The sequence below is a fragment of the Haliotis rubra genome, unplaced genomic scaffold, assembly GCF_003918875.1.
Source record: "Haliotis rubra isolate DU_JTF1 unplaced genomic scaffold, ASM391887v1 Scf7, whole genome shotgun sequence".
Taxonomy (NCBI): domain Eukaryota; kingdom Metazoa; phylum Mollusca; class Gastropoda; order Lepetellida; family Haliotidae; genus Haliotis; species Haliotis rubra.
The window spans coordinates 482416-508446 of record NW_025767412.1 but is presented as its reverse complement, the minus strand read 5'-3'; the positions used below and the strand labels follow the sequence as shown (position 1 = coordinate 508446).

General features: G+C 41.2%; 1 protein-coding gene across 1 annotated transcript in view; it reads right to left on the bottom strand.

Annotated features, from left to right (window-relative positions):
- Positions 1 to 26031, bottom strand: part of LOC124258636 (reelin-like) — an 82458-nt gene that overhangs the window by 54379 nt on the left and 2048 nt on the right. Inside the window, 25 exon segments of the mRNA XM_046692707.1 lie at positions 104 to 252; positions 1349 to 1563; positions 2114 to 2284; positions 2637 to 2796; positions 3349 to 3554; positions 5152 to 5338; positions 5756 to 5893; positions 6660 to 6959; positions 9308 to 9547; positions 10055 to 10216; positions 10697 to 10930; positions 11941 to 12004; positions 12299 to 12408; positions 14492 to 14620; positions 15234 to 15442; positions 15815 to 15927; positions 16940 to 17091; positions 17471 to 17619; positions 18701 to 19634; positions 20531 to 20630; positions 20944 to 20995; positions 21442 to 21538; positions 22524 to 22629; positions 23277 to 23347; positions 23914 to 24145. Coding sequence (XP_046548663.1) covers positions 104 to 252; positions 1349 to 1563; positions 2114 to 2284; positions 2637 to 2796; positions 3349 to 3554; positions 5152 to 5338; positions 5756 to 5893; positions 6660 to 6959; positions 9308 to 9547; positions 10055 to 10216; positions 10697 to 10930; positions 11941 to 12004; positions 12299 to 12408; positions 14492 to 14620; positions 15234 to 15442; positions 15815 to 15927; positions 16940 to 17091; positions 17471 to 17619; positions 18701 to 19634; positions 20531 to 20630; positions 20944 to 20995; positions 21442 to 21538; positions 22524 to 22629; positions 23277 to 23347; positions 23914 to 24145 — 4680 coding nt within the window.

Genomic DNA, 26031 nt, shown 5'->3' with positions numbered 1-26031 from the left:
TAGTACTTTTGTTAGGAAGAGTCCCACTGGTATTTGAAACCACAGTCTGAGACGTGTCTCAACCAACCCAAAGTACTAGAATCGGTACTTTACTATCACCGACCTGATGCCCCATCGAAGCAGTCACATGAGGCACGATGACACAGGCCATGGCGTAGACAATGTTGTGGACAGGGAGGGCCGATGTAGACGTCGTCAATGCTGAAGCTGTGAGCCATACCACCAGGCTGATACCATCGGAATATCACTGGGCTGGGACAAAGAAGATCGTAAACAGTTCTAATACCGGTAAATAATGCAATATGAAAGACCTCTCAATCCACTCATTTACAAATCATTAAGCTTTTGGATTCATTTTAGTAGATGTCAGTTTATTAATGAAAGAGTGAGTGAGTGAGTTGAGTTTTAACGCCACACTCAGCAATATTCCAGCTATCTGACGGTGGTCTGTAAATAAACGAGTCTGGACCAGACAATCCAGTGATCAACAGCATGAGCATCGGTCTGCACAATTGGGAACCGATGACATGTGTCAACCAAGTCAGCAAGCCTGACCACCCGATCCCATTAGTTGCCCCTTATGACAAGCATGGGTTACTGAAGGCCAATATTCTAACCCGGACCTTCACGGGTTATAATTAAAAGATGTGATTGTATTCTCATAATACCATTCTCAAATAACTGATCACACAAGACCATATCAAGATACATCTGATAAATCATGACTTATGACAGGAATTATGACCTTTCTTGTTCAGTCAGCGAGTGTACTCAATTTGGTGATCCATGCTTTCAGTGACAGATAAGGTACCAATGTGTATTTGTAACTGTTATGTTATTTTATGGCATACTCAGCAATAGCCAGCTCAATATGATGGCTGCGTGTAGATATTCAAGTCTGGACCAGACAATACAGTCATTGACTTTGTGAACAACAACCAAGGTCCTCAGTGTACAGTGACAGCAAGTCACCAATGATGACCACCCAATACACTGAATCAACCCTTACAAACAGCATAGGTTGCTTACGTTCTATTATAACCAAGAAACCCATAGTGAGGTAAAACTGTATCATTCAGACTCAACAACCATAGGTAGTTCACTAGATACTGCCTGAGTTAAGAGTTGATTTACAAACATTTTCAACAGAAATCCAGTGGTTAGAGGTTAACAAAATCCAAAAGTTTCTCAGATTATAGATATTTACCAAAAAGTACAGGCATTGTGCTGATAGTTCAAAGGATCATATATGGGGCAAGGATCAGCAGATCCTGGCACATCCAAGGGCAACAACTCTGCACAGCTTTTACCGCTGAGCTACCAACTGGTATGTAGCGGTACAACTCACTGCATGGCAATGTCTGTGCTGACTGGGATGACGACGAGACTCCATTCTCCGTGTGTGCCGGTGTAGTAGATGCTGCCTTCAACATGGCGCCCATCACAGTCCTGCTCCTGGTAGCATGGCTCCGTCACCAACTGCCACGTCCGCCCGCCGTCATGGCTGTACTGCAGGTACACGGGGTGGTCCCATCGGAAGATCTTACCACACCCCACGTTGATCTGTAATATTTGTCTGTTATAGAATGGCTGGTCCATGGGATACAAACACAGGTCCTGGTGTATGGAATACAAATATGGGGCATTTTTACAATTGACTTTTGGAAGTGACCTGAAGATGCCAAAAGTGCAAGAATGCATTTTTTGTTGCCTGATTTGACATGTCAACACATCGGGAATTTTGTAAAAAAATTGAATGTACACAAAAAACATGAGAATGCAAGAGAACAATTTGGGCCAAATCTTCAGTTTTGTAGTCTTATGATACCGGAAATCTTGGACCAATCTGAGTGAGTGAGTAAGTTTAGTTTTACGCCACACTCAGCAATATTCCAGCTATATGGCGGCAGCCTGTAAATAATCAAGTCTGGACCAGACAATCCAGTGATCAACAACATGAGCATCAATCTACACAATTGGGATACAATGACATGTGTCAACCAAGTCAGCAAGCCTAGCCAACAGATCCTGTTAGTCGCCTCTTACGAAAAACATGGGTTACTTAAGATCAATTCTAATCCGGATCTTCACGGGTCAGACCAATCTGACCTACCCTGAACTGTATGACATCATTTGGTTTCAGTGCCAGATCTTTGGTAATGACAATCTTGTCATTGGGTTGGTTACCAAGGACCAGGCCTGGGTTGGTCTGCTGACAGTACTTTCCTACCACACCCTCCGTGACTGTCAACCAGTTGCCAGATTCCAAGGGGTCAGCATGGCTCTGAAATAACAGAAAATTGAGAAAACTGACACAGCCATCAAAAAGTAAATTAATAAAATAAATGAGAAAACACAAATTGCTCAAAGATAATGGTGTACATGTAAAACCATAAAATAAACAAGAAGTTGTCATCCATATAGTTTTATGTTTAATTTTTGACTCACCAACTTCTAGAATGCCGGTCAAACTATTATGTAAAACCATATCACCAAATTTCAGCAATCTGGGATACATCATCTTAGTTGACAAGGTTGTCACTGTAAAGTTATATTATTTTATCTGTGATAACAAATATGAAAACAACAATGTGACAGTAAAGCCAAAACAATCAATTTCATGAAGTTTCAAATACCTCAAAATCATCTTCAATGAACCTCCTCCGCTCATAATGCCCGATGATAATTTCATCAACTGCCCACTGATCTTGACCTTGACCTGAGTGTGATGGCTGCCACCAACGGAATCGGGTGCTGGGGTTCTGAGCCTCTGAAGGCAGGTCTATGTGCACAAACCTGGTAGAACATGATGCGTCCAAATGATAAAGATAAAAGGAAAGGAAAGAAAATATATCGTCCTGCATGTACTTTCACTGAAGGTGTCATTGTTATAGTAAAGTACTACAGGTAACCCAGGTACCTTTCCATATGAAAAAACGTACCTGTGCTGGAATCATTATGCAGAATGCAATAGTTAGCTTGGGTTCATTTCTTATGCTGATTCAGTTTTGTATTGTGTCTTGTGGTGGTGAGACTTACCATGTATCACAGTACCTGTCTCTGTGAGTCTCTGATATTCCGAATCTTTAGTTTTTACCTTAGATGCTGGTACAGAGTGAGTGAGTGAGTTGGGTTTTACGTCACTTTTAGCAATGCTGGTACAGAATTACTCAGACTTACCTGGGAGTTTGGTATTCCCTGTATATAGGGTTTTGTCACACCTGAGATGCTCAGATCCCTCTAAAGTTAGTTACTGAAGCTCACCTGGATGGTGGTGTTCCTGGTGTGGTGAGGTACTAAGACTCACTGAGGATACTGTACACAGTATGGTGAGTTACGGTGACTCACCTGGGACGCTGGTATTCCCGGTGGTGGATCTCATCCAGCAACTTCCATGTGATCCCTCCGTCGACAGAGAACTGGAGCAGGACAGACTCAGATCGTTGGTCAGCTCCATGACAGTCCTCATCCGCCCCTCCCAGACGGATGTAGAACTGGATGTAGTCATCATCTGTCGTGTCCAGGTCCTTGGTCTGCAGTTCACGTACACCATCCTGTATCAAATATACCACAGTTAAAGATACCACGGTAGATAAATATACATGGGAGTTAAATATACCACAGTACTTATATATATATGGTAGTTAAATATACCATGGTACTTAAATATACCATGGTAGTTAAATATACCATGGTAGTTAAATATACCATGGTAGTTAAACATACATGTTAAAGATACAATGGTAGATAAATATACATGGGAGTTAAATATACCACAGTACTTAAATATATATGGTAGTTAAATATACCAAGGTAGTTAAATATACATGGGTGTTAAATATACCATGGTATATAAATATACATGGGAGTTATATACCACAGTAGTTAAACATACCACGGTATTTAAATATACATGGTAGTTAAATATACCATGGTAGTTAAACATACATGGTAGTTTAATATACATGGTAGTTAAATATACCATTGTAGTTAAATATACCATGGTAGTTAAATATACATGGTAGTTATATATACCATGGTAGTTAAATATACATGCAAGTTAATATACCATGGTAGTTGGATACACCACGGTAGTTAAATATACCATGGTAGTTATATATACCATGGTAGTTACATATACATGGTAGTTGAATATGCCATGGTAGTTAAATATACCACGGTATTTAAATATACCATGGTAGTTAAACATGCCATGGTAGTTAAATATACCATGGTATTTAAATATACATGGTAGTTAAATATACATGGTAGTTAAACATATCATGGTAGTTAAACATACCACGGTAGTTAAATATACATGGTAGTTAAATATACCATGGTAGTTATATCTACCATGGTAGTTAAATATACCACGGTAGTTAAATATACCATGGTAGTTAAATATACCTTGGTAGTTAGATATACCATGGTAGTTAAATATACCATGGTAGTTAAATATACCATGGTAGTTAAACATACCACGGTAGTTAAACATACCATGGTAGTTAGATATACCATGGTAGTTAAATATACCATGGTAGTTAAATATACCTTGGTAGTTAGATATACCATGGTAGTTAAATATACCATGGTAGTTAAACATATCACGGTAGTTAAACATACCATGGTAGTTAGATATACCATGGTAGTCAGATATACCATGGTAGTTAAATATACCATCGTAGTTAAACATACCATGGTAGTTAAATATACCACAGTAGTTAAACATACCACGGTAGTTAAATATACCATGGTAGTTAAATATACCACGGTAATTAAGTATACCAACGTAGTTGGACATACCATGGTAGTTTGTAGAGCTGCACTCTGTGGCTAAATTATGCAAGCAGACTTGTTTTGAACAATGACATTTTGAACATAATTATATCCGTATTCTGTGATGTAGGTTTTAGATGCGTAAATCTTTGGTGAAATCAACAAATATGGCTCACAACCTAACAGAAACATTGTCATGGCAAACTGGGAATAAAACCCTATCATACGTTTATGCTTGCCTAAGGGATGCAACTCTGCCCAGAAAATTGTGAGGCCTCAGGCAAATGGGAACTCCTGTGTCTCCCTTACATGAAACTTGTCAGGAAATGAGTTGGCCTTTGACCTTGTAATATCAAACGGTATGATCTAACTGACCTTGAAGAAGTATATTGACTCTCCGGAGAGTATAGGTCCACATCCTTGGTTGCTGCGAACAACATCACCACCGATGATACGATGGAAGTCCTCCTCTGGCTCATATCTCATACCAAAGTCAGCATGCATGTCAGTGTCCATCACGGTACTCGGTTGGCAGGTGTCACCTGTAAATCCTGCATCGCACCTGAAGGACGATCATCATCATCATCATCATCATCATCATCATCATCATCATCATCATCATCATCATCATCATCATCATCATCATCATCATCATCATCATCATCATCATCATCATCATCATCATCATCATCATCATCAAGAATATGACTATGGATAACAACGTCTTACCCTGATAATGGTGTTATCTTTCTTAATTTATTGTAAAAGTGACTCTTAGCTTGATAATGGTGTAAGAATCTACACTGAAATAAGCAATAAATCCAGAACATAAAGTCATAGGCTTCATTATTGAATGACCAACTTCTAAAATGCCGATATAATGATCATCATCATAATCTCCATCAGGGAGACAATGGGTATACACTGTAACACAACATCACTTCATGCATAGTGGAACAGTCTGTACATATGTACTCACTTGCACACTCCTTCGTTACACTTGCCGTGGCCGTGACACATGAATGGACACTGCTGCCCAATATATATCCGCTTGATTGCCCAGGAGTCGGTTGGGTTCCAGTTGGACTGGCGCCATCTGAACTTGGTCCCTGGCGACCTGACAGTTCACCAATGGTGTAAGTAATAGTTACATTTATCACATGACTTCCATTTTGTCAGATTATTTGTAATCTAAATTTATCGTGGCAACATGTTTGCAAAATTCCAATTAACTGTAGCAAAAATAGTTTAATACTGTACACATGATAGAAACACTGACTGACTGACTGAGTTTTGGTTTTACGCCGCTTTTAGCAATATTCCAGCAACATCACGGCGGGGACACCAGAAATGGGCTTCACACATTCCACCCATGGGCTTCGAATAGCGCACATTCCACCCATGTGGGGATGCAGAAAATGGTCCTCGGCTTGCACGAATAGCAACGCTTTAACCACTAGGCTACCCCACCGCCCCCCATGATAGAAACAAGATATACTACTCAAAAAAAGTTAAAGAACACCAGATCCTTTCTTATTTCTACAGTTCATCTGTCATGGTGACTTCCTCACTACAGTTACATGAAATCTTTAGAATCTGTAACTTCTTTGAATTAAATATATATATTAGATTATATATATATACTACTAGTAAATATGTACAAAGAAGTTAAAGAACACCAAATCCTTTCACATTACTAAGGGACGGTGACATATTAATGTTAGTAATATGAAGTCTTTAGAATCTTAAAGTTCTTTTGACAAACTTATGAAATACCATTAAAATAATATTTCAGAACTTCACATCCATCACAGCTTGAGTCTCTCTGCACAACTACTTCTGTTTTCCCATCAAAGAACTAATTCAACAATTGATCCACTTACCACGTGTCCTCTGGCAGCAAGACCGTCGTCCGTGTCCAGTCCTGAAACTGTGAGGAGTCGTACACCGTCCCTGCGTGGTACTCCTCACACAACATCGGCAGCAGGCACGGCTCCTGCACCAGGTACCAGCTGGAACCATGGTCAATGGAGTATTCCAGATACACACGGTTGTCGATGTCCTTTGTGTATGCCGTGTGACAACCCATCACAAGGTCAAATTGTGCCATGTAGGACGGACCGATCTGCATTGTGTCCGTCATTAGGAATCGGTCTTGTCCATTCTTCTCCTTTCCTGCAAAACTGACAAGAAGTGTTGTCTCTTGTATTGAAAGAATGACAGGTGTCTGTAACAAGAAGGTGTTCACTAGCATTCTAATCTGATTTGCTTATGACTTCACATTTGTGACTCCACATTTCCTATGTCAAGCCTACATCAACACCTCATAACCATAACAACCCGTGACTGGTGTTGCCACGTGATCTTGTATTCAGTGCACAGACCATACATCATGCAAAGTTAGGCAACAATGGGTGCAGAGAGCAGATGCATGGGCCTCAGCACACACTGAAAGGCACGTTGCATGTGTGCCCCCTTGGGAAAAGTATTTTGTTTTAAATATGGTTTGTTTAATCAAGCAATGAATGGGTACCAAGCAGGATGAGCATTGTGACTGTTAATGAAATTCAACTGTCCACTCATACATGGACCTTGGTGATAATGACGCAATGTTGGCAATTTAAAAATATGAACAAATGAATATTCTGGAATGTTTAATAGGTGGCCCAAGACTGTGTAGGCAGTACTTCCCAAAGGGATTTGTGATTCTGAAATGTTCTCCTCATGGAAGCAAGCGATAGACAATGTCTAGTCTTCAGAAAAAGTCATCCAGCCCCTGCTGACCATTCCAGGGTTACAGATGTTATATATGGGATTACACTATGTCTGTAAAGTACAGATTCTAGCACTTTCGTTGGGTTGAGTCCCATCATGGATTTGAACCCACACCCTCAGAGTCAGGCACCTAATCGCCAGCACACAAAGTCAGACGCCTAACCCGCTCAGTCACTGCGGCTTTCCAGGGTTGTATGATTAGAAAACACATTCAAACGTTTCACTTTCAAAATCTCCTCAGCAATATTCTGATTGATGCGACATGTTTTATTGATCTTCTGATACGGAATCTCCACACAGACACATATAAGGGTTAGTAGGGGCATAACATAACCTAGATTCAAGGGAGACATGCATGGGGAACTGGGCACCAATTCTGACCCGGGATCTCCACAGGGAGACAAGCATGGGGGACCTATCCTGACCTGGATTCTCCACAGGGGTACAAGCATGGGGGACCTATCCTGACCTGGATTCTCCACAGGGGCACAAGCATGGGGACCTATCCTGACCTGGATTCTCCACAGGGGTACAAGCATGGGGGACCTATCCTGACCTGGATTCTCCACAGGGAGACAAGCATGGGGGACCTATCCTGACCTGGATTCTCCACAGGGGTACAAGCATGGAGGACCTATCCTGACCTGGATTCTCCACAGGGAGACAAGCATGGGGGACCTATCCTGACCTGGATTCTCCACAGGGAGACAAGCATGGGGGACCTATCCTGACCTGGATTCTCCACAGGGAGACAAGCATGGGGGACCTATCCTGACCTGGATTCTCCACTCCTAGCATGGGGACCAAGCATCCTGACCTGGATTCTCCACAGGGAGACAAGCATGGGGACCTATCCTGACCTTGACAAGCATGGGGACCTATCTTGACCTGGATTCTCCACAGGGGTACAAGCATGGGGACCTATCTTGACCTGGATTCTCCACAGGGGTACAAGCATGGGGGACCTATCCTGACCTGGATTCTCCACAGGGGTACAAGCATGGGGGACCTATCCTGACCTGGATTCTCCACAGGGGTACAAGCATGGGGACCTATCCTGACCTGGATTCTCCACAGGGGTACAAGCATGGGGGACCTATCCTGACCTGGATTCTCCACAGGGGTACAAGCATGGGGGGGACCTATCCTGACCTGGATTCTCCACAGGGTACAAGCATGGGGACCTATCCTGACCTGGATTCCTCCACAGGAGACAAGCATGGGGGACCCTATCCTGACCTGGATTCTCCACAGGGGAGACAAGCATGGGGACCTATCCTGACCTGGATTCTCCACAGGGAGACAAGCATGGGGGACCTATCCTGACCTGGATTCTCCACAGGGAGACAAGCATGGGGGACCTAACCTGACCTGGATTCTCCACAGGGAGACAAGCATGGGGGACCCATCTTGACCAGGATTCTCCACAGGGAGACAAGCATGGCTGACCAATCGTGACCTGGATTCTCCACAGGAGTACAAGCATGGGGACCAATCCTGACCTGGATTCTCCACAGGGGGGTACAAGCATGGGGACCAATCCTGACCTGGATTCTCAATGAGACAAGCATGGGGACCTATCCTGAAGATTCTCCAAGCATGGGGACCTATCCTGACCTGGATTCTCCACAGGGAGACAAGCATGGGGACCAATCCTGACCTGGATTCTCCACAGGGAGACAAGCATGGGGACCTATCCTGACCTGGATTCTCCACAAGGAGACAAGCATTGGGTACTGGGACTGCAATCAATCACTTAATACTCTTGGGAGCGCCACAGTAACTGTCCACGAGTTGGCCCAGATTTGTTGTAAGTTCTTCATCCATGTCTTTCATATCTGCTGCCTCGATACTCAGTGTGTTGGAGAGTTTTTTAGCCAGACTGACTTCATCTATTGCCCACACATCATGGCCACTACCGGAGTGATTTGGCTGTCGCCACTGGAATCTACACGATGAGTCTCGAGCAGCATTTGGAAGATACACAGCATCTCCTCTGAAAGAAATGCACAAGATTGTATGATTGGCTGTTGGAATTACTGATTCAGTGAAATGCACATGCCCTGCTGCATGGCTGGCTGTGATGTTAATCTGATACATGATTGACTAGGATTAACATTATCTGTGGAATACAGTCCTTAATGCATAACAGGCTGTGATGTTAATCTGATAATCATTGACTAGGCTGTGACGTTAATATGATACATGATTGACAAGGATTAAGATTATCTGTGGAATACAGTCCCTAATGCATAACAGGCTGTGATGTTAACATTCACTAGGGTTAAGCTTACATGAGTACTACACAAGCCCCAATGCATGACTAACTTGGGTAAACATTATCTGTGAAATAAATTATAACCATAATACCCTTTTCACAGTGGGAGAAAACAATAGTTGGAAATAATTGTGGAAAATGATTCAAAGACCCCCTTCCCAACTAGACATCTTCTTCATCTCTCTTTTCTTTTGAAAAACATATGAAAATAAACTGAACTGTTACCGTGGTGACTGATAGTCCTTGATGGAGAACTCTCGCAGGAAGTGCCAAGAGATGCCACCATTGCAGGAATACTCGAGGTAGACCGACTCGGACGTGTCATCGGGAGGAGGGCAGTCTGAGGTTGTGGACAGACTCCCTACTCGCACAGAGTACTGGAGGTATCTTGGGGTAACAGGAACGGAGCATCAGCAGATTTCAAAGTTGGAGTTTGTGCTATACTAATGAGTGACTCGTAGGTCAAATCAAATTACTGTCATGTTTCAAGATGTTCTTACTAAAATCACCTCTGACAGTATTTTGCAAACCAATTTTGCCTTCTTGAACCCCGTCAAAAATAGAATAAATTACAAATCTCAAAACAAAGCAAAAGCACACCAAATTTAATTACAACTGGCACAAAACATGTCAAATTAATGGCAGTGTATATTTTTTTCAATATGGCTGCCAATCTCATGCTCATCATTGGTGGCAGGAACAAGTATGTGCAATTTCAGCTTCACTGGGCCAGTGGTTTATCATGTGTGATGATGCATTGAGAATTCATGTTCTTTTGTAATTCTTGCAATTCATTTTCTAGCACGATGAGAATAGATCACTTAACAATCAGCCAGGAGAACAAAATAACTAAATACATATACTGACTGTGCATCTGTTGTATTGAAATCAGTTGTGAGGAATACTCTTGGTCCATTGCCATTGAAGACAAGGGACTTTCCTGCTGAGATGACGCCACAGTCAAAGGTGACCGTCGCCCCGTGGATGGTAAACAACATCGATGATGTCACTACTATGGGGTCTTCAAAACTCTCCATGAAAGATGAAGGACTGGGAACTACAGGATCCCTGCAGGTGGCGCCCTTGTAGCCGAAGTCACAGCTGGAAAACAAGCAGTTAAACAATAGTACAGCTATCCATGACCACTGGTACTGTTCCAGATGACTGGACGCAATCTCAACTTGAACGTTCCTGCTAAGAAGGAACGGTGTACCTAAGAATCCTGGGAGAGAGATTTAGAGGATTCGTTCACTTAGAACTGTAATCTATATTCTTGTCATTCCATGTCATAGAACAATGTACAAAACAGGAACCCTGCACCCTTGTAGCTGAAGTCACAACTGGAGACAAGCAGTAAAACAATAGTACATCTATCCATGAATACTGGTACAGTTCCAGACGATCAGATACAATGTGACCTTGAACATTCCTGTCAGGAAGGAATGGCATACCTACAAATCCTGCATGAGAGACCAAGTGGGTTCATTCACTTAGAACTGTAATCCATACTTCTGAGTTTTGAACAGTTATTGTCATTCCAAGTATAAACATGAACCCTGCATAAAGTGCAACATCACTGATATCAAGAGGTTCTGTGGTAATGTCATCAGTACATGATATCCTCAAGACCTTTATTCACTAATATTATACTCAAAACAAATTTTAGTGCACTGATTAGAAGAAATTGTATTTGAAACTATTACTATACCAGAAATAATATCTTCCAATATTTTGTTATTTGGGTTGTGGCTTTTACTGTATATGGGTCTATTTAGGACAGGGTTTACTGTTGTTTTTAAAAACAATTTTTAAAAAAGTAAAAAATACCTGAAAAATATATTTCTAATGGAATGATCCCTCAAAAGAATGATCACCTAACAACTAGTCTCTGAAATGAACATATTTTACAGAAAAAGCCCAGTTCATAATAAAAAAGATGAAAGTGTAATGAAAAGGAGCCCTAAGACTTTCTTTATTTTCAGAAACCGTGGAAATCTAGACTTGCCACATTGTCTAGACTTGCATGGGCTTTCTTGGACATATTTGTTTCAGGGTCTAAAAGACAGATTACTAAGAAGTTAAAGGAGTCTGTTGATCTATGTGTATCCTACCTGCACTGTTCCAACCCACAGGTGCCATGGTTGTTACAGCCATCGGGACAACTGCCAATGAACACTGAAATGAAAACCAGGTGTCTTAACACTGACTAACTCAAAAACATCATATCAAACATTTATTTTTGTAAATATCTGATAAATATTGACATGTTTTTATTATTAACAACATATTGACATTTTCATCTAAATACATTGAGAATTCATGTTCTTTTAAATCAGGCAATTAATTTTGTGGCAAAAAGAAAACTGAATTATTTTCCAGGTATGACCAGGTCATCTGATTGAATTCAGCAATGTGTACTCATTATACAGGTTTAACATGGTTATAACAGAGGAAGTTCCTCCTACCTACCATCATCCACAGCCCAGTTCGGGGCCCCAGACTCATCCACCTGTCTCCAGCGGAACCTAGTGTACGGCATCATCGCCTTGTATGGGATCGGGAACGTGAAGCGTGTCCACCTGGTAAAGAACATTGTGGCTACTGAGTAAAAGTTTTGTCTTAGGGACCATTCATAATTGATAGCTAGGTGTGTGCGTGCGTGCGTGCGTGCGTGCGTGTGTGCGTGTGTGATGATTTTATGGGGTGGGGGTGTCACCCACTTTGTTCTGGGGAGGTGGGGGTTCAGCAATTTTGTACACTTGTACTAGGGGGGTCAGCAATTTTGTACATAAAAATATTTTTAAAATATGGGAAGGAGAAGGGGGGTCATTGATTTTGTACATGACGTGCAGGGGGGCTCACTTACTTTGTACATGCTTCTCCATAAAATCATCATCACCCCCTCTAGCCATAAATTATTAACAGTGCCACTGAAGACTGTGATTTTGAATGCATACTATTAAACATATTGCCAAGGTACAGTTGCTCAATCGTATGTACAGTTAACCGTTGAAAACGTCAACAAAGACACTTACATACAAAGATAAATGTCATCAAATTCCTAATAATTTGAAACATTTTGCTTCAAAGAAGAGGTTACCCGCTCAGTTTCCTCTGTCGAACAATTTTACAGAAAAATATATAATCCCAGCATCCTGTCTTCTGATAATTAGTAGATCTTTATCAAAGTCAAAAGTTACCATCTAAGAGTCTTGCCAATGAAGTAGGAAAACATTTCTGTTTGTTTGATGTATGAAGCTCTACTCAATATTCTATAGATATCCGAAAAACTCGCCTTCCAAACGAAAATTCCTTAAAACGAATTCACAACGTTGTAAAATAACTCACTTATCCGGAAATCCGGTTTTCGTAATCGGACGGTCATTTTTACATGCAAAACGCTAATTTATATGCATTATTTTCTTGTATATCCGGATGGCTGAGCACCTGTCAGTATGTTTACTCGCGTATTTTACTGAGTGTCCTTGCATGCCCTAACATAAAAGAAGTCGGCAGTCTTTGAAGCGTGAGAGGATTAACTACCTGTAATTAGCAAGGTGACACTGAGTTAATTTTGAGTTGTGATTGGCAAGGCTAGATGTCCCCGTTGTTTTGGTAGCGACTTTAATCCGGAAGTTTATGTTAGGTGCAGGAACAATGCGAAAGCGTGGATGACATCAGAACTGTTTCGTGATTTGACAAACAGATGCATGTACAGGTATGTTCGCACGTGATATTGACTTGACTACTTTATTTGACACGATGTGATTTTATGCATGCATTGTTATTTGTTGATGTCTTATCAATAAGTATTGTGTTTGAGGTCTATTATGTTCGTTTCTTTGTATATCTTTTTAAATATGGTCCTTGGTTCAGATATCTGGAAATTCGTTTATCCGGACAATTTCAAGAAATACACAAGTGTCCAGATAAATGAGGCATGACTGTACTTCGGCTGCTTCAGAGAATGTCAGCTTGATGTGGGATGAAAGTCCGAAGTGATCGAGGTCATTGGTTAAAGAAGTAACTACCTATCATATGGCGATAACAAACCAAGGATCATTATTTGGCGAATCTAGAGTACTGAAACCCTGACCACCTGATCCTAACATATGTAAGGGAGGTAAGACAGTACATAAGTTTCACCTTATGTAAAACTGATACTCACTGGCTGAGATCCTTGGTGTGCACCAGCAGATCCCGTTATGAGTTAATGAGGTAAGATACAACTGAATGCAAAGCTAATACTCACTGTTTGAGTGAGTCAGTGAGCGAGTTGAGTTTTATGCCACACTCAGCAATATTCCAGCCATATGGCGGTGGTCTGTAAATAATCGAGTCTGGACCAGACAATCCAAAGATCAACGGCATGAGCATTGATCTGCGCAACTGGGAACCGATGACATGTGTCAACCAATCCACAACAAGCATGGGCTACTGAAGGTACATTCTAACCCGGACCTTCATGGGTTCTCACTGTTTGAGATCTGACAAGCAGATCCTGTCACTGATATGGGAGGTAAGACATTTCACAAGATACAACTGAATGTACAGCTAATACTCATTGGCTGTGGTCCTGAGAGTTGACTAGTACATCCTGGCACTATTAAGGGAGGTAAGATACATGCAACAAATAAAAGAGAATCTACAGCTTATGCTCACTGGCTGTGGTCCTTGCTGTGGACAGTGGAGGAGAGCGGCTGGTAGATGCCGTCACAATGGCCAGACAGACATGGCTGGTGGAGGGTGTACCATGTGTCTCCATGATCTGTACTGTACTCCAGGTTGATGCTGGGGGGAATCAAAATTGGAAATATTCTTTGCTGCCACAACAAACAAACAACAACATTGATCAGTATGAAAATACATATGTTACTCCATAGTTAGCCAATATAAAACAATAATTATAGTGCACATTTATAATGCGCTCATTTCCACGCTAGCAGCATGCTCAAGGCGCAACAATCAAAAGTACATAGGAAGGGATGATGACAATGTTAGTATGATTCATACAACTGGCGGAAAAGATAAATTTTGAGACTCGCTTTGAAAGAATCAAACATTGGAGAAAGTTTAAGATCTTGGGGAAGAAAGTTCCACATGTAGGGGCACAATGTTCAAAAGATCTCTGACCAAAGGACTTGAGTTTGTATTGTGGCACTGTCAGTAGGTTCTGGTGTTGAGACAACATTTCCAACAATTTCAAAAACAACTCTATGAGAACCATAATCATTGGCTGAAAGTACAAACCAATCTTAACAATCCATATGTATTTGAAACCAAACCACTGTCCTTAGCAGGTAAGGGACACAACTCTGCACATTGATTTTCAATGAAAGACTACTGGGTTCTACTGCTCTCTCCAAAACTGAAAGGGGCCCCTAACCACAGCAGAAAATCACACCTGTTTTGTTGTAAGTTTAGTCCACATTCCATGTTGATGCTGAACTGCACCACCGCCTCAGTTGTTGAGGGTATGTATGGCAGCACAGTGACGCCATCTAACACCCAGATGTCTCGATAAGGACCCGTGTTAAACTTCTGTAGCCAGCAGATCCTCGCTTCCGACACCCGGCCCACCGACGTCAGTGGGAGGGACACCAACCTCGCTTGCTGAAACACAAGGGTCAGTCACCAGTGTGCCATTGTTAAAGCACAGTTCACAGCCTCCGTTCCGACTAGGATTTATAATTTCTTTTCCTTAATGGACAGCAGTGGCCTGTCACATGCTTGTCAAGTCAGTTTCATTTACAATGGGTAGCAATCAGCACTTAATCAGATCACTGCAAGCAATCCTGATGAGTGAGTGGCTAGGGGGTTTTATGCCACTTTTAGCAATATTCTATCAATAACACTGCACCTGGACACCAGAAAGGGTTCACACATTGTACCTTTGTGTAGATTCGGGCCTGCATCTACATCATGACAAGCAAACACTTTAACCACTAGGCTACCCCACTGCCTCTGATGATGACAATGTCCTACCCTGTAGTCTTCTGGCTTGAGCTTGTCGATGAAGTATGTGTTGCCGTTGTGGTCCTCCATGTACACCTGCACAAAGCTGGCCGCTTTCTCTGATGAGTGGCACCCACCCACGCCTGGCGGAACACACGTCGTCAGCAACATTATAGCAACATCAGTGCAGTATTGTACAACATTATGTTAACAATTTCAAGGCAACACTACAGCAACATCCTGGCATCCTGGCAACAGTGTTGCAGTATCATAGTGCCATGACAGCAGTATCACAGCAACATTGAAATCACATTGTAGCAATATCACATCAATACTACAGCAGAACTACTACAATACAGTAACATTGTGACGATGAAGCTATAATACATTAATACTGTGAGAATGATGCTATAATATTGTAACTTATTACCCTTAGATAAATTTAATGAATTCTGATTGGTCAATAGCCAAAGCATACCAAACCCTGTAGGCAGATTTGACGGGGTGTACGCTTCATACACCCTGGCAAATCTGTCATGTGACACACTACACGGGTTGTATGAATGACCTTGACCTTAGATGGAATGTGGCTGCCAACCGGCTGATTGCTTTGAAATTTTAGAGTTGGCATATACAATTATGAGTATAAACAGAGTAATAAAATTGTTGCCATAACTTCTTATTTGTTTGTGTCAATAAATATATCCAAAAAGTAAAATGTTTCTGTATTACACTGTAATGTATTGATTTGTTAAACTTTGGATTGAGGATATTCATTTTATTCACTTGCACGGTAGCGATGTGATACACTACATACACTTGTCATTTAACAAAACCTCAAATTCGATAATTTTCATCATAAACTAAGCATCCGAGTTATCTCCCTTTTTGACTGTTCAGGAAAAATCATAGCGAAACGTTTTGCATCTCATTCTGCCAATGATTGAATGTTGTTGTTTAAAGATAAGCTAAATAAAAATATCTTAAGATAAAAAAAGATAAATTCGTCATACAGTGTTTTAAAAGGGTAACTAATAATAACATAGATATAACACAGTAACACTGCAGAAATATTACAGCTTATTATGGCAATACTTAGCAACATCAAAGCAGACAAAAGTGTCTGACTTCCTAACAAGTAGTCTTATGGCTGACCTATCCCAAAGACAAACTGGACGTTGCTCGCAGTTGTCATGTCCATGAAGTCAGTGCAGACTTGCCGCTTCCCCGTCTCAAACATCACCAGAGCATTCAGCTTGTCCACAATACCGCACAAAACATTGGTGGCGCCACCTATAACACTCCAGCTGGAGACAAATTTCAATTTCATTAGTTGAGGTTTAGAATGATGATCACTTTAAGAATATACAACTTCTATATTCTGTGAAAGGCGACGTTTCAACATAGTCTGATGTTGTTGTCAGGCAAGTGATCACTAGAAACCACATTGTAGTTGTACATATCCAGAAAATTATCATCATTCTTCATCACTTCAACTTCCAAAATACCCATCAAAGATGTTAAGCTTTAGCTTGAATAAAAGTAAACCAAGAATTAATATAAAAAAAACATGATGAGTACTGCCTTCTCTCTGTTTTCCAAAAGTTTAAATTCATAAATTATTCCAAGGATGCTATTGTTTCACCAAGATATATTTTCATTCAAGCAACAATGATAGGTCCTTACGTTGAATCTACTCCCGATTCAAACTGTTCATACAGGAAACTGTCGGAGCTGACATCAGGTTTAAGGTCAAGGTCACGGGTCACCATGTAGTTCAATGTCTGATTTGGTTCGGTGAAGGTCATTGTGCTGCTGTCTGACTGGCATGTTTGCTGAGGAGGCAACATAGCAACAAATATAAAGTGTAAAAAAATTGTTCTGTAAATCATCATTATGCCAATACTATTTATTTTAATGGAAAACTGATAAATGTACATTAAATTGACAAAACAAAAACAAAAAGTAACTGAAAAACAGAAAGTTATTGAAATGGAGACATCTGCGACAATCTATTGTTCGAATCGGACTGAATGTTCAAATGTGACTAGTCAGTCCGAGGTTTCGAGCGCCAGTGCTGCCATGAACACCTCTGTGAAGGAAATCAATTGAAGGACTACTGATCAGTTGGCAGTGTCATGTACGGATTCACCAAATGCTGATTACAAAAGGTAGGTTGCGGTTCCTAGAATATCAAAGGTGTGTGTGACAATACTTTCGATGGCAGGAAACAAGAGGTCATATCTACAGGTATGTTGTCAGACCCCACTACAACACATCCACCCAACCAACCATCCACCCAACCCAAGAATGTCTTGATTTATTTTGTTAATTATTTCTGCAGAATCTCTGGTACAAAGAAATCAATTTGCTCCCAGTAAGGTGCCTTTCTGAGTAAAATCATGTCTGAAAAACAGGTTATAATTATTTCCCACTATCTTGTACATGTAGAATATGAAGTAAAACTGCAGTAAAAAAATATCAAACAATATGTGATAACAACACAAGCATAAAAACACATGTCACTGTAGCCCCAGAGAGATTATTAAAAACAGGTTGAGTTTAGTTTTACGCCACTTTTAGCAATATTTCAGCAATATCACGGCAAGGGACACCAGAAATGGGCTTCACACATTGTACCCATGTGGAGAATCGAACCCAGGCCTTCAATGTGACGAGCAAACACTTTAACCACTATGCTACCCCAACCACCCCCACATTTTAGAGCAACAATATCAAGAAACATTAGGTTGGGTTATTTCATTGTAATGTCATGATTCGGGTGTTCAGTTTAGAACTTACCCTTGGAAGGTTTGCCTTTTTTTGTTCATGGGTGCATAAATAAGGTAAGGATAAGCTGTGATCACATTCTACGAAACAGCATATTGATGAAACAACTTATCTCATGGCACCTACCCGTATATTACCTCCCGGAAAGAACATCCAGTTGCTTGGATCCACGGGGTCAAATGTCTCCTGCAGCTGTGAGGGTGGGTGAGCTATGTTTACAACTAGTACGTTATCTATGGCCCAGCAGCTCTTGAATGTGTTGGATGTGAGTGCTCGCAACTCACGGCGGTGTCGCTTGGTTCGGAACAAACCCTTCTTGAGAAATGTAGCACCATCATGTTGTCGATGTTTGGTTCCCTTTCTGAACTTGGTGAAATGTGAGGGCTCATCTTGGGAGGGTAAAAGGGGCAGTGGGGGGTAGGTCGTTTGGTGGGTGGTAGGGTTGGTGGTTGGATTGGTTGGTGGACGGGTAGTTGGTTGAGTGGTTGGTTGAGTGGATGATTGGGTGATTGGTTGAGTGGATGTTTGGGTGATTGGTTGAGTGGATGTTTGGGTGATTGGTTGAGTGGATGTTTTGGTGGTTGGTTGTGTGGATGTTTGGGTGATTGGTTGAGTGGATGTTTGGGTGATTGGTTGGGTGGATGTTTGGGTGATTGGTTGAGTGGATGTTTGGGTGATTGGTTGAGTGGATGTTTGGGTGATTGGTTGAGTGGTTGGTTGAGTGGTTGGTTGAGTGGATGTTTGGGTGATTGGTTGAGTGGATGGTTTAGTGGATAGATAGGCTGGTGGATGCGTTGTAGGGGGGTCTGTCAACATAACTGTAGATATGGCCTCTGTATGCAGGATTGTAGTGTCAGCATGTGTCGATGCTTGAGATTCATTATGGACTCTCTCAGGGAAGTGATGTGGTTCTGTTATGAACACAGGGGGTGTGGTTAGGGGAGGGGCAGGTGAGGTGGTTGGGTAGGGGGTCTGAATCCACCTCAGACAGATGCCCTCTCTCCTGGCTTCCACAGGTAAAGTCACCAGGTGAATCTCGGCCTCACTGCTGGTCGGTGGTCTGGAAAATAGTCGAGTGAGAGCTGCAGCAATTTGTATACGTCTTTGTATACCACTTGTACCACTTGGTTTTTTAACACCACCCACAGCTGTATTCCAGTTATATGACTGGATCTGGGAAGGTCACGTGTTGACCCCTGCATCTGTAAACAGTTCCATAGTCTTGAAATGGTGCTTGGCAATATATGGAAAAACCTGGCTACCATTTCTCCCACTTCTCAGTATTTTGAGGCCATCTCCCACTTTTCAGTATTTTGAGGCCATACTTTATTCTACCCACACAAATCACTCCCAATGCATGCAAATATTAGAAATTGATACTTAGAATTCATTCTGTATGAATAACGTCAAAACACAGATATTCAAAAAAAATTTACTTTTGTGCTACGTTTTTTTTAGTATATAACATGCTTGTGTTTTGGTATGGATGATTTAGAACATCATTATAACAAAACTATTCTGGCTCTGATGAAAACATTTTATCTTAATTTTCACGATGTGAAACAATGACGGTCCAGGTTAGAATGAGCCTTCAGTAATCCATGCTTGTCGTAAGAGTCGACTAATGGGATCGGGTGGTCAGGTTCACTGGCTTGGTTGACACATGTCATTGGTTCCCAACTGTGCAGATCGATGCTCATCACTGGATTGTCTGGTCCAGACTCGATTATTTACAGACTGCCTTCATATATTGCTGAGTGTAGCGTAAAACTAAACTCACTCACTCACTCATGATCTAAACAATAACAGTCTTTCAATCATGGGCAACGCAGTCATCAGAAACACTGCTCCAAGTCAGTTCCTCATACCCAGAATAACATGAGCAATCCTAGGGCACATACACATTCCTCTCTGACGCTGATGTGACCTCACCTCCTCCAACCAGGGTTCCCTCACCTGAGCCTCTCTATCTCCTCCCACTGTGTGCAGCCATGTGTCCCAAACATCACAATGATGTCACGGTCCTCGCTGTCGCTGCGCCCACACGTCCCAGCAGCTGCCAACGTGCATGAAAATTCACATCTACTTCAATTAATTCATGTAAAAAAACAAAACATCCTACAACGTCAGCCTTACCCATGACAACAGGTTAGAGTAATTACAGATTACTTAGACATAAGAAAACCTTCAATTCTCCCCTTATGGACTACAAGGCTACCTGGGTCCCCAAAAGGACCACAAAGACAACTATATCCCTTATTCACCACAAGGTACAAGTGTGTACCCTTATGGACCTGTGTCTTCTAATCAGGCAACCTTTGTCTTCTAATCTTCTTAGAAAATTAGGTCTGGTTCCATCGAACACTTACACAACGCAAACTGGACAACTCGAGCTGTCGTCATGTTCAGGGGCACTGTAGTCTGGAATGGGAATAGTATACAGAGATTATTAGCCAAATCTCAACAAAATATTGCATGTTCAGAATAGAAATGATATGATGCAAGCCCACATCTTAAAGTCACAGGGGGAGTTACATCTGGATCTTCAGGAAAACCCCATAAAGATGAACTTCAGAAGCCTATGCTTGTTGTTAGAGGCGACAAAAGGTTTGAGTAGTCAGGCTTGCTGACACATGTCATCGCATCCCAATTTTGTATACCAATTCTCATGATGTCCATCAATAGACTGTCTTGTCAAGAAACCATTATTTTCATAACTACATCATTAGCTTGAATATTTCTCTGAACACCAAACAAACAAACAAACAAACAAACTTCATCAAGGCTGGCTTGTATCGCTGAGCTATCTATCTCTGACCCCTCCCCATACCCATGCTGTACTACAGTGTCAGTGACAACATGCCTACCATCTGTCTGATGCCTTCCCTCTTGCAGAACACAGCAGCCTTGTCAAACATGACGGCACCACACCCGTCACCCACTGTGCCGCCCTCGGTAGCCTGCCTGGAACACAGACCCTCATATAATGTCAGCTCAAGAAACAGCACAAATCTCTTTGATGAAAGTTATTTGAAATTTACAGGATTGTTATACCAAGGGAAAGTGGTTCATCATCAGTAGCGCCATGTGTAAAACTGACATTTTTATTAATAGTTATTCATTTTTGTGCTAGACTGACATCTACCATCAAGTTTGAGTTGCTATGAAGGGTTGTTGCGAGGCAACCCAGGCCCCTTCTAAAGAAGAAAAGAAATCCTTGTGTATAATATCGTTTTAGATGCTGATTTGGGTGAGTCTTATTTTTTAATCAATCCCTTTCAAAACTGAAACTGAGTAGCAGTAAATATAATCTCACCACAACACATAATTTGCAGAAATTTTCAATAACAAGCACACAGCTAGGAACTCTGATCCATAGATGCCTGTCTCTTGTGGAGTACATGATGTAACTAAGCTCCAACATAACACTTGATATGACACTGCTGCTCTAAACGCCTTTACCTCAAGAATAACACCCCAGGGCCCTCTTCCAGAAAGCAGTCTTAGCACTAAGACCAGTGTACTCTCATACTTTACCATAGACATACGACTATCCCAGGGGCCCATTTCACAAAGCAATAGTAGAGGTACGACTGTCGTAAGTCTATGTTAAAGTATGGGAGTTACGATCACCTAATAGTGCTACAATCGCTTTGTGAAATGGGTCTCTGGGCTGATTGCTTTGAGGAACAGGGCCCTTGACTGTTGGTTGTGGGCCTTGGATGGAAAGTGAAAAGTGTCGTCTGCACAAGCAGTTAACCAGATATGCTGCTGTGCTGACCATGTATACTCCAACACAGAGGAGTTGTGACTGGACTTGATCAGGATCATCGCTGTCTCTCACCCTTCTATCTTGTAACTATTGTACCCTACTCAACTTTTGAACTTTTAATTTTCCTTCTCATATTAGGAGTAGTATAGTTTATCCTCTTTCATTAGTAATCCTCACCAGAGGTCTGTCCTGAAGCCAGGCTGGGAGTCAAAGTCGTCCCTGAGGATCACAGAGTCGGAGTGAATCTGGGCAAGTTCTGGTCGGAGTGGCGAGGTGGTGGCCGCTGAAGGATTAAACTGCACGTTATTATTATCATAATCATGATTGTGACAGATGTTATGGATTTAACAGTTTACTGACATTTTATATTTCTGACAAAGAATATGGGATTCATTCAGAATAGGTCCATTGACATACATTCTCATAACATCCTGCATGGAAGACGTCTACAAACAAATCTAAATTGCTGAAAAGGATGAGGTACTGATCATACTTTGAGACACTAAAGTGAAAGCTAGTCTGGGACACTAACTACCCAATCAGTTTTAGGCCAATACTTGACATGAATAAACAGAGTAGCACATTTGATTTCTGCATCTCCAAAATGTACACAAAGGGGCAGGTCCAGTAGGAGATTAAAAAGAAAGACAAGAGGTGATAACAGAGGAAAGACCAAAGTAATGCACAATGTACGTGCTTTAAACACAAACATTCATATAAGGATTGATAAGAAGGATCAATATTTAGAATTTGAATAAACAATCAGCGAATATTGCTCAGCCAATGGATGCAGCTCTGAAAAGCTTTATTCAGAGACTCAAGCCACTGAACCACACATGCCCTTACCAATTAGCGGTGGTATTTTCAGTTATTATTTTGTTATATGTAATAATTAAACAAACTCATCCCTCTGTACTAGCCAGCCCTCACCTCCTTCTTCACACATCTGGAATACAGTGGTGTCCTTGAACAGAAGCTGGTGCCCTAAAGTTGCAGTTGCTCTGTAGAAAGAGAGATGAGGACAGACATTTCACAAAGAGTCAGGATGATCTACTAGAATGTATTAATCAGGATGAAAACATGTGATGTCAAGGAAATGAAAATGTTCTCACACAAAACTTCACAACCATGAGGTACAAGAGACCTGTCTGTCCTGGAACTGAATGGGAGACAAGCATGAGGTACTTGGGACGTAATCTTCTCCTGTGACCCCCCTTGGGAAAAATGATGATATACTGAAGACATTGTATGTGAAATTCTTCAAAGGCATTTAGAAGTTGGTGTAGTAATACAAGACAAATCTTATGGATAACAACTTCTTGATTTATTTTACACAACATTTCTGGGCTAGTTCTTGCCCCTTCGTCACTTTGTATGTGGTAAAATCCCAGAGGGTGACCAACTCATTTCCCAAGGCACTCTTCTCCAAGGATTCCCTGGAGAGATTGAGTAAACTGGATCTATTCTGCTCATGAATCTACATGGGGTAAAGTGTCATATTAGAAACTACCAAACCACAAAATCCAAACCCCATCAAATATGTGAGAGATGAACCGCCTCTACTTACAAGAAGCTGACGCAGCCAGTGCCCTCCGATGGCGCCATCCACATGAAGGCCAACTCGTGAACCGGCTGTCTGCTAACATGGGAGTGGACAATGGAGCACATCAGGTTAGTTCCCATTGGCTGTGAGCCAAAGAAGCCCCGCCCACCCATCATCCTGGACTGGAGGTCCGAGGTCAGAGTGTAGAGTCCCGTCAACAGGAAGCCGTCAAAGTTCATGCTGGATGACACGGTCACTAGCAAGACAATAAAACTCCCATCACTAGGAAATTTTAAAAAATATTTGTGGAACCATGTTGGAATCTAGATTTTCAGTTTACATTTCAAATGTCAAACGTAAGTTTCTAGAATGAGGTTAAAGGTCTTAAGGGAATGTCACCAACTAAAGATTAAGACAATAACTATGGTTCTCTCAGCAATGCTTATCAATTCATTATAGTCTATAGCCAAACCAGTAACCCATACAGACAAAAACCTTGACACCATACATTGTCATACCTTTTATTGTTTGTAACAGATATCTGGCATTCTATGACAGCAATGAAGTCATTGACCCATGAAGATCTGGGTTAAAATTGGTCTTCAGCAACTCATGCTTGTCGTTAGAGGCGACTAATGGGATGGGATGGTTAGACACGCTGACTTGTTTGTCAAATGTCACCGTATCCCAATTGCTTAGATCGATGCTCATGCTGTTGATCACTGGATTGTCTGGTCGAGACTTGATTATTTACAGACCACCGTCATATAGCTGGAATATTTCTGAGTGTTATGAAGTCGTGCCATAAATTGGTTTTGATATACATCTGGCATTCTATGACATCAATGAAGTCACACCCTATATTGCTTATACCAGACATCTGTTTCGACAAGCACAAACGGATCCTATTTTCAGATATCCTAAGTCAATGTAAGAACATGGGAGTTACGATGCCCATCATCATAGCAATAGCATAACTGAGTGCAAATGGACCATTGTGTTCTATAAAACCAATATAATCATGAAATATATTGTTTGTACCATATATATCCACTTTATGACATCAATAACATCATGAAGGTAAAAGTTACAATACATTGACTGAGTGAGTGTCCTTATATTTCATTCATATAACATTAGTGTACCGAATCACTGATTTCGAGTACGTCATAATCCGCTGATGTCATAAGGTATATTTGTCTGATTTGGGTTGTTGTTTTTATAATAAGGCCAGACCAATTTTCTTTCTTGTTTTACGGATCCGCCTGTTGCATTTTTTCAAGAATAAGAAAAAAAATAAAAATAATTTTCCCCGCTCAAAAAATAAAATCCTAATGTTTTTATTGGCCAAAAATGTAAACTTACAAAACCAATTCTTAGATTCACATATACACTTCATAAATTGCCAAAAGTAAAATACTTTGAGTATTTAGAAGGAATATTACTTTGACTGGTGATTTTTTTTTTTTTTTTTCCCCTCCTGCCTTTAGGTTTTCTGAGGACAAAAATCCGTAAAACAAGACATAAAATTGGTCTGGCCTAAGCAATAAATCAAATCACAAAGTCACCACAAGATCCAGGATGTTGCACACAGGTTGCTGGGTACATGTGTTCAAGCTAACCCGGAGGGAAACATTATGAGGTTAGTGGGGACCTCTTCTAACAGTAATCCACACTGGGAAACAAGTAGAAGCTGGGTAGGACCTGTTCCTACCCAGACTCCCAGTGGGGAGACATTGAATGGCAGGGACCTGTTTGAACATGGAACAACCAAAGGGAAGCAATTGGACGTTGGTGGGAATCTGTAACCCTACATCCCTGCACTGAGAAGGATACATGTTGCTGGAGTTCTGTTTAACCAGCAAACCCTGATTGGAAACAGACATTGGTTGCTGAAGACCCGTTATAACCTTGATTAAAATTACCTCCGTCAATGTATTGTCTCACCAGCTTCTCCATTTACCATTTTACCAAGTAAACCTCAACAGGCAGTTTCGAGGGCATTCTCCAAGAAATCCCTGGGATTTTCTACAGAACTGCCTGCATCCCGGGATTTTCTACAGAACTGCTCACTACCCAGGGATTTTCTGAGGAATAGCCCTTGACTTTGAATTATTTTACTTGTTTCGAATATTGATATAA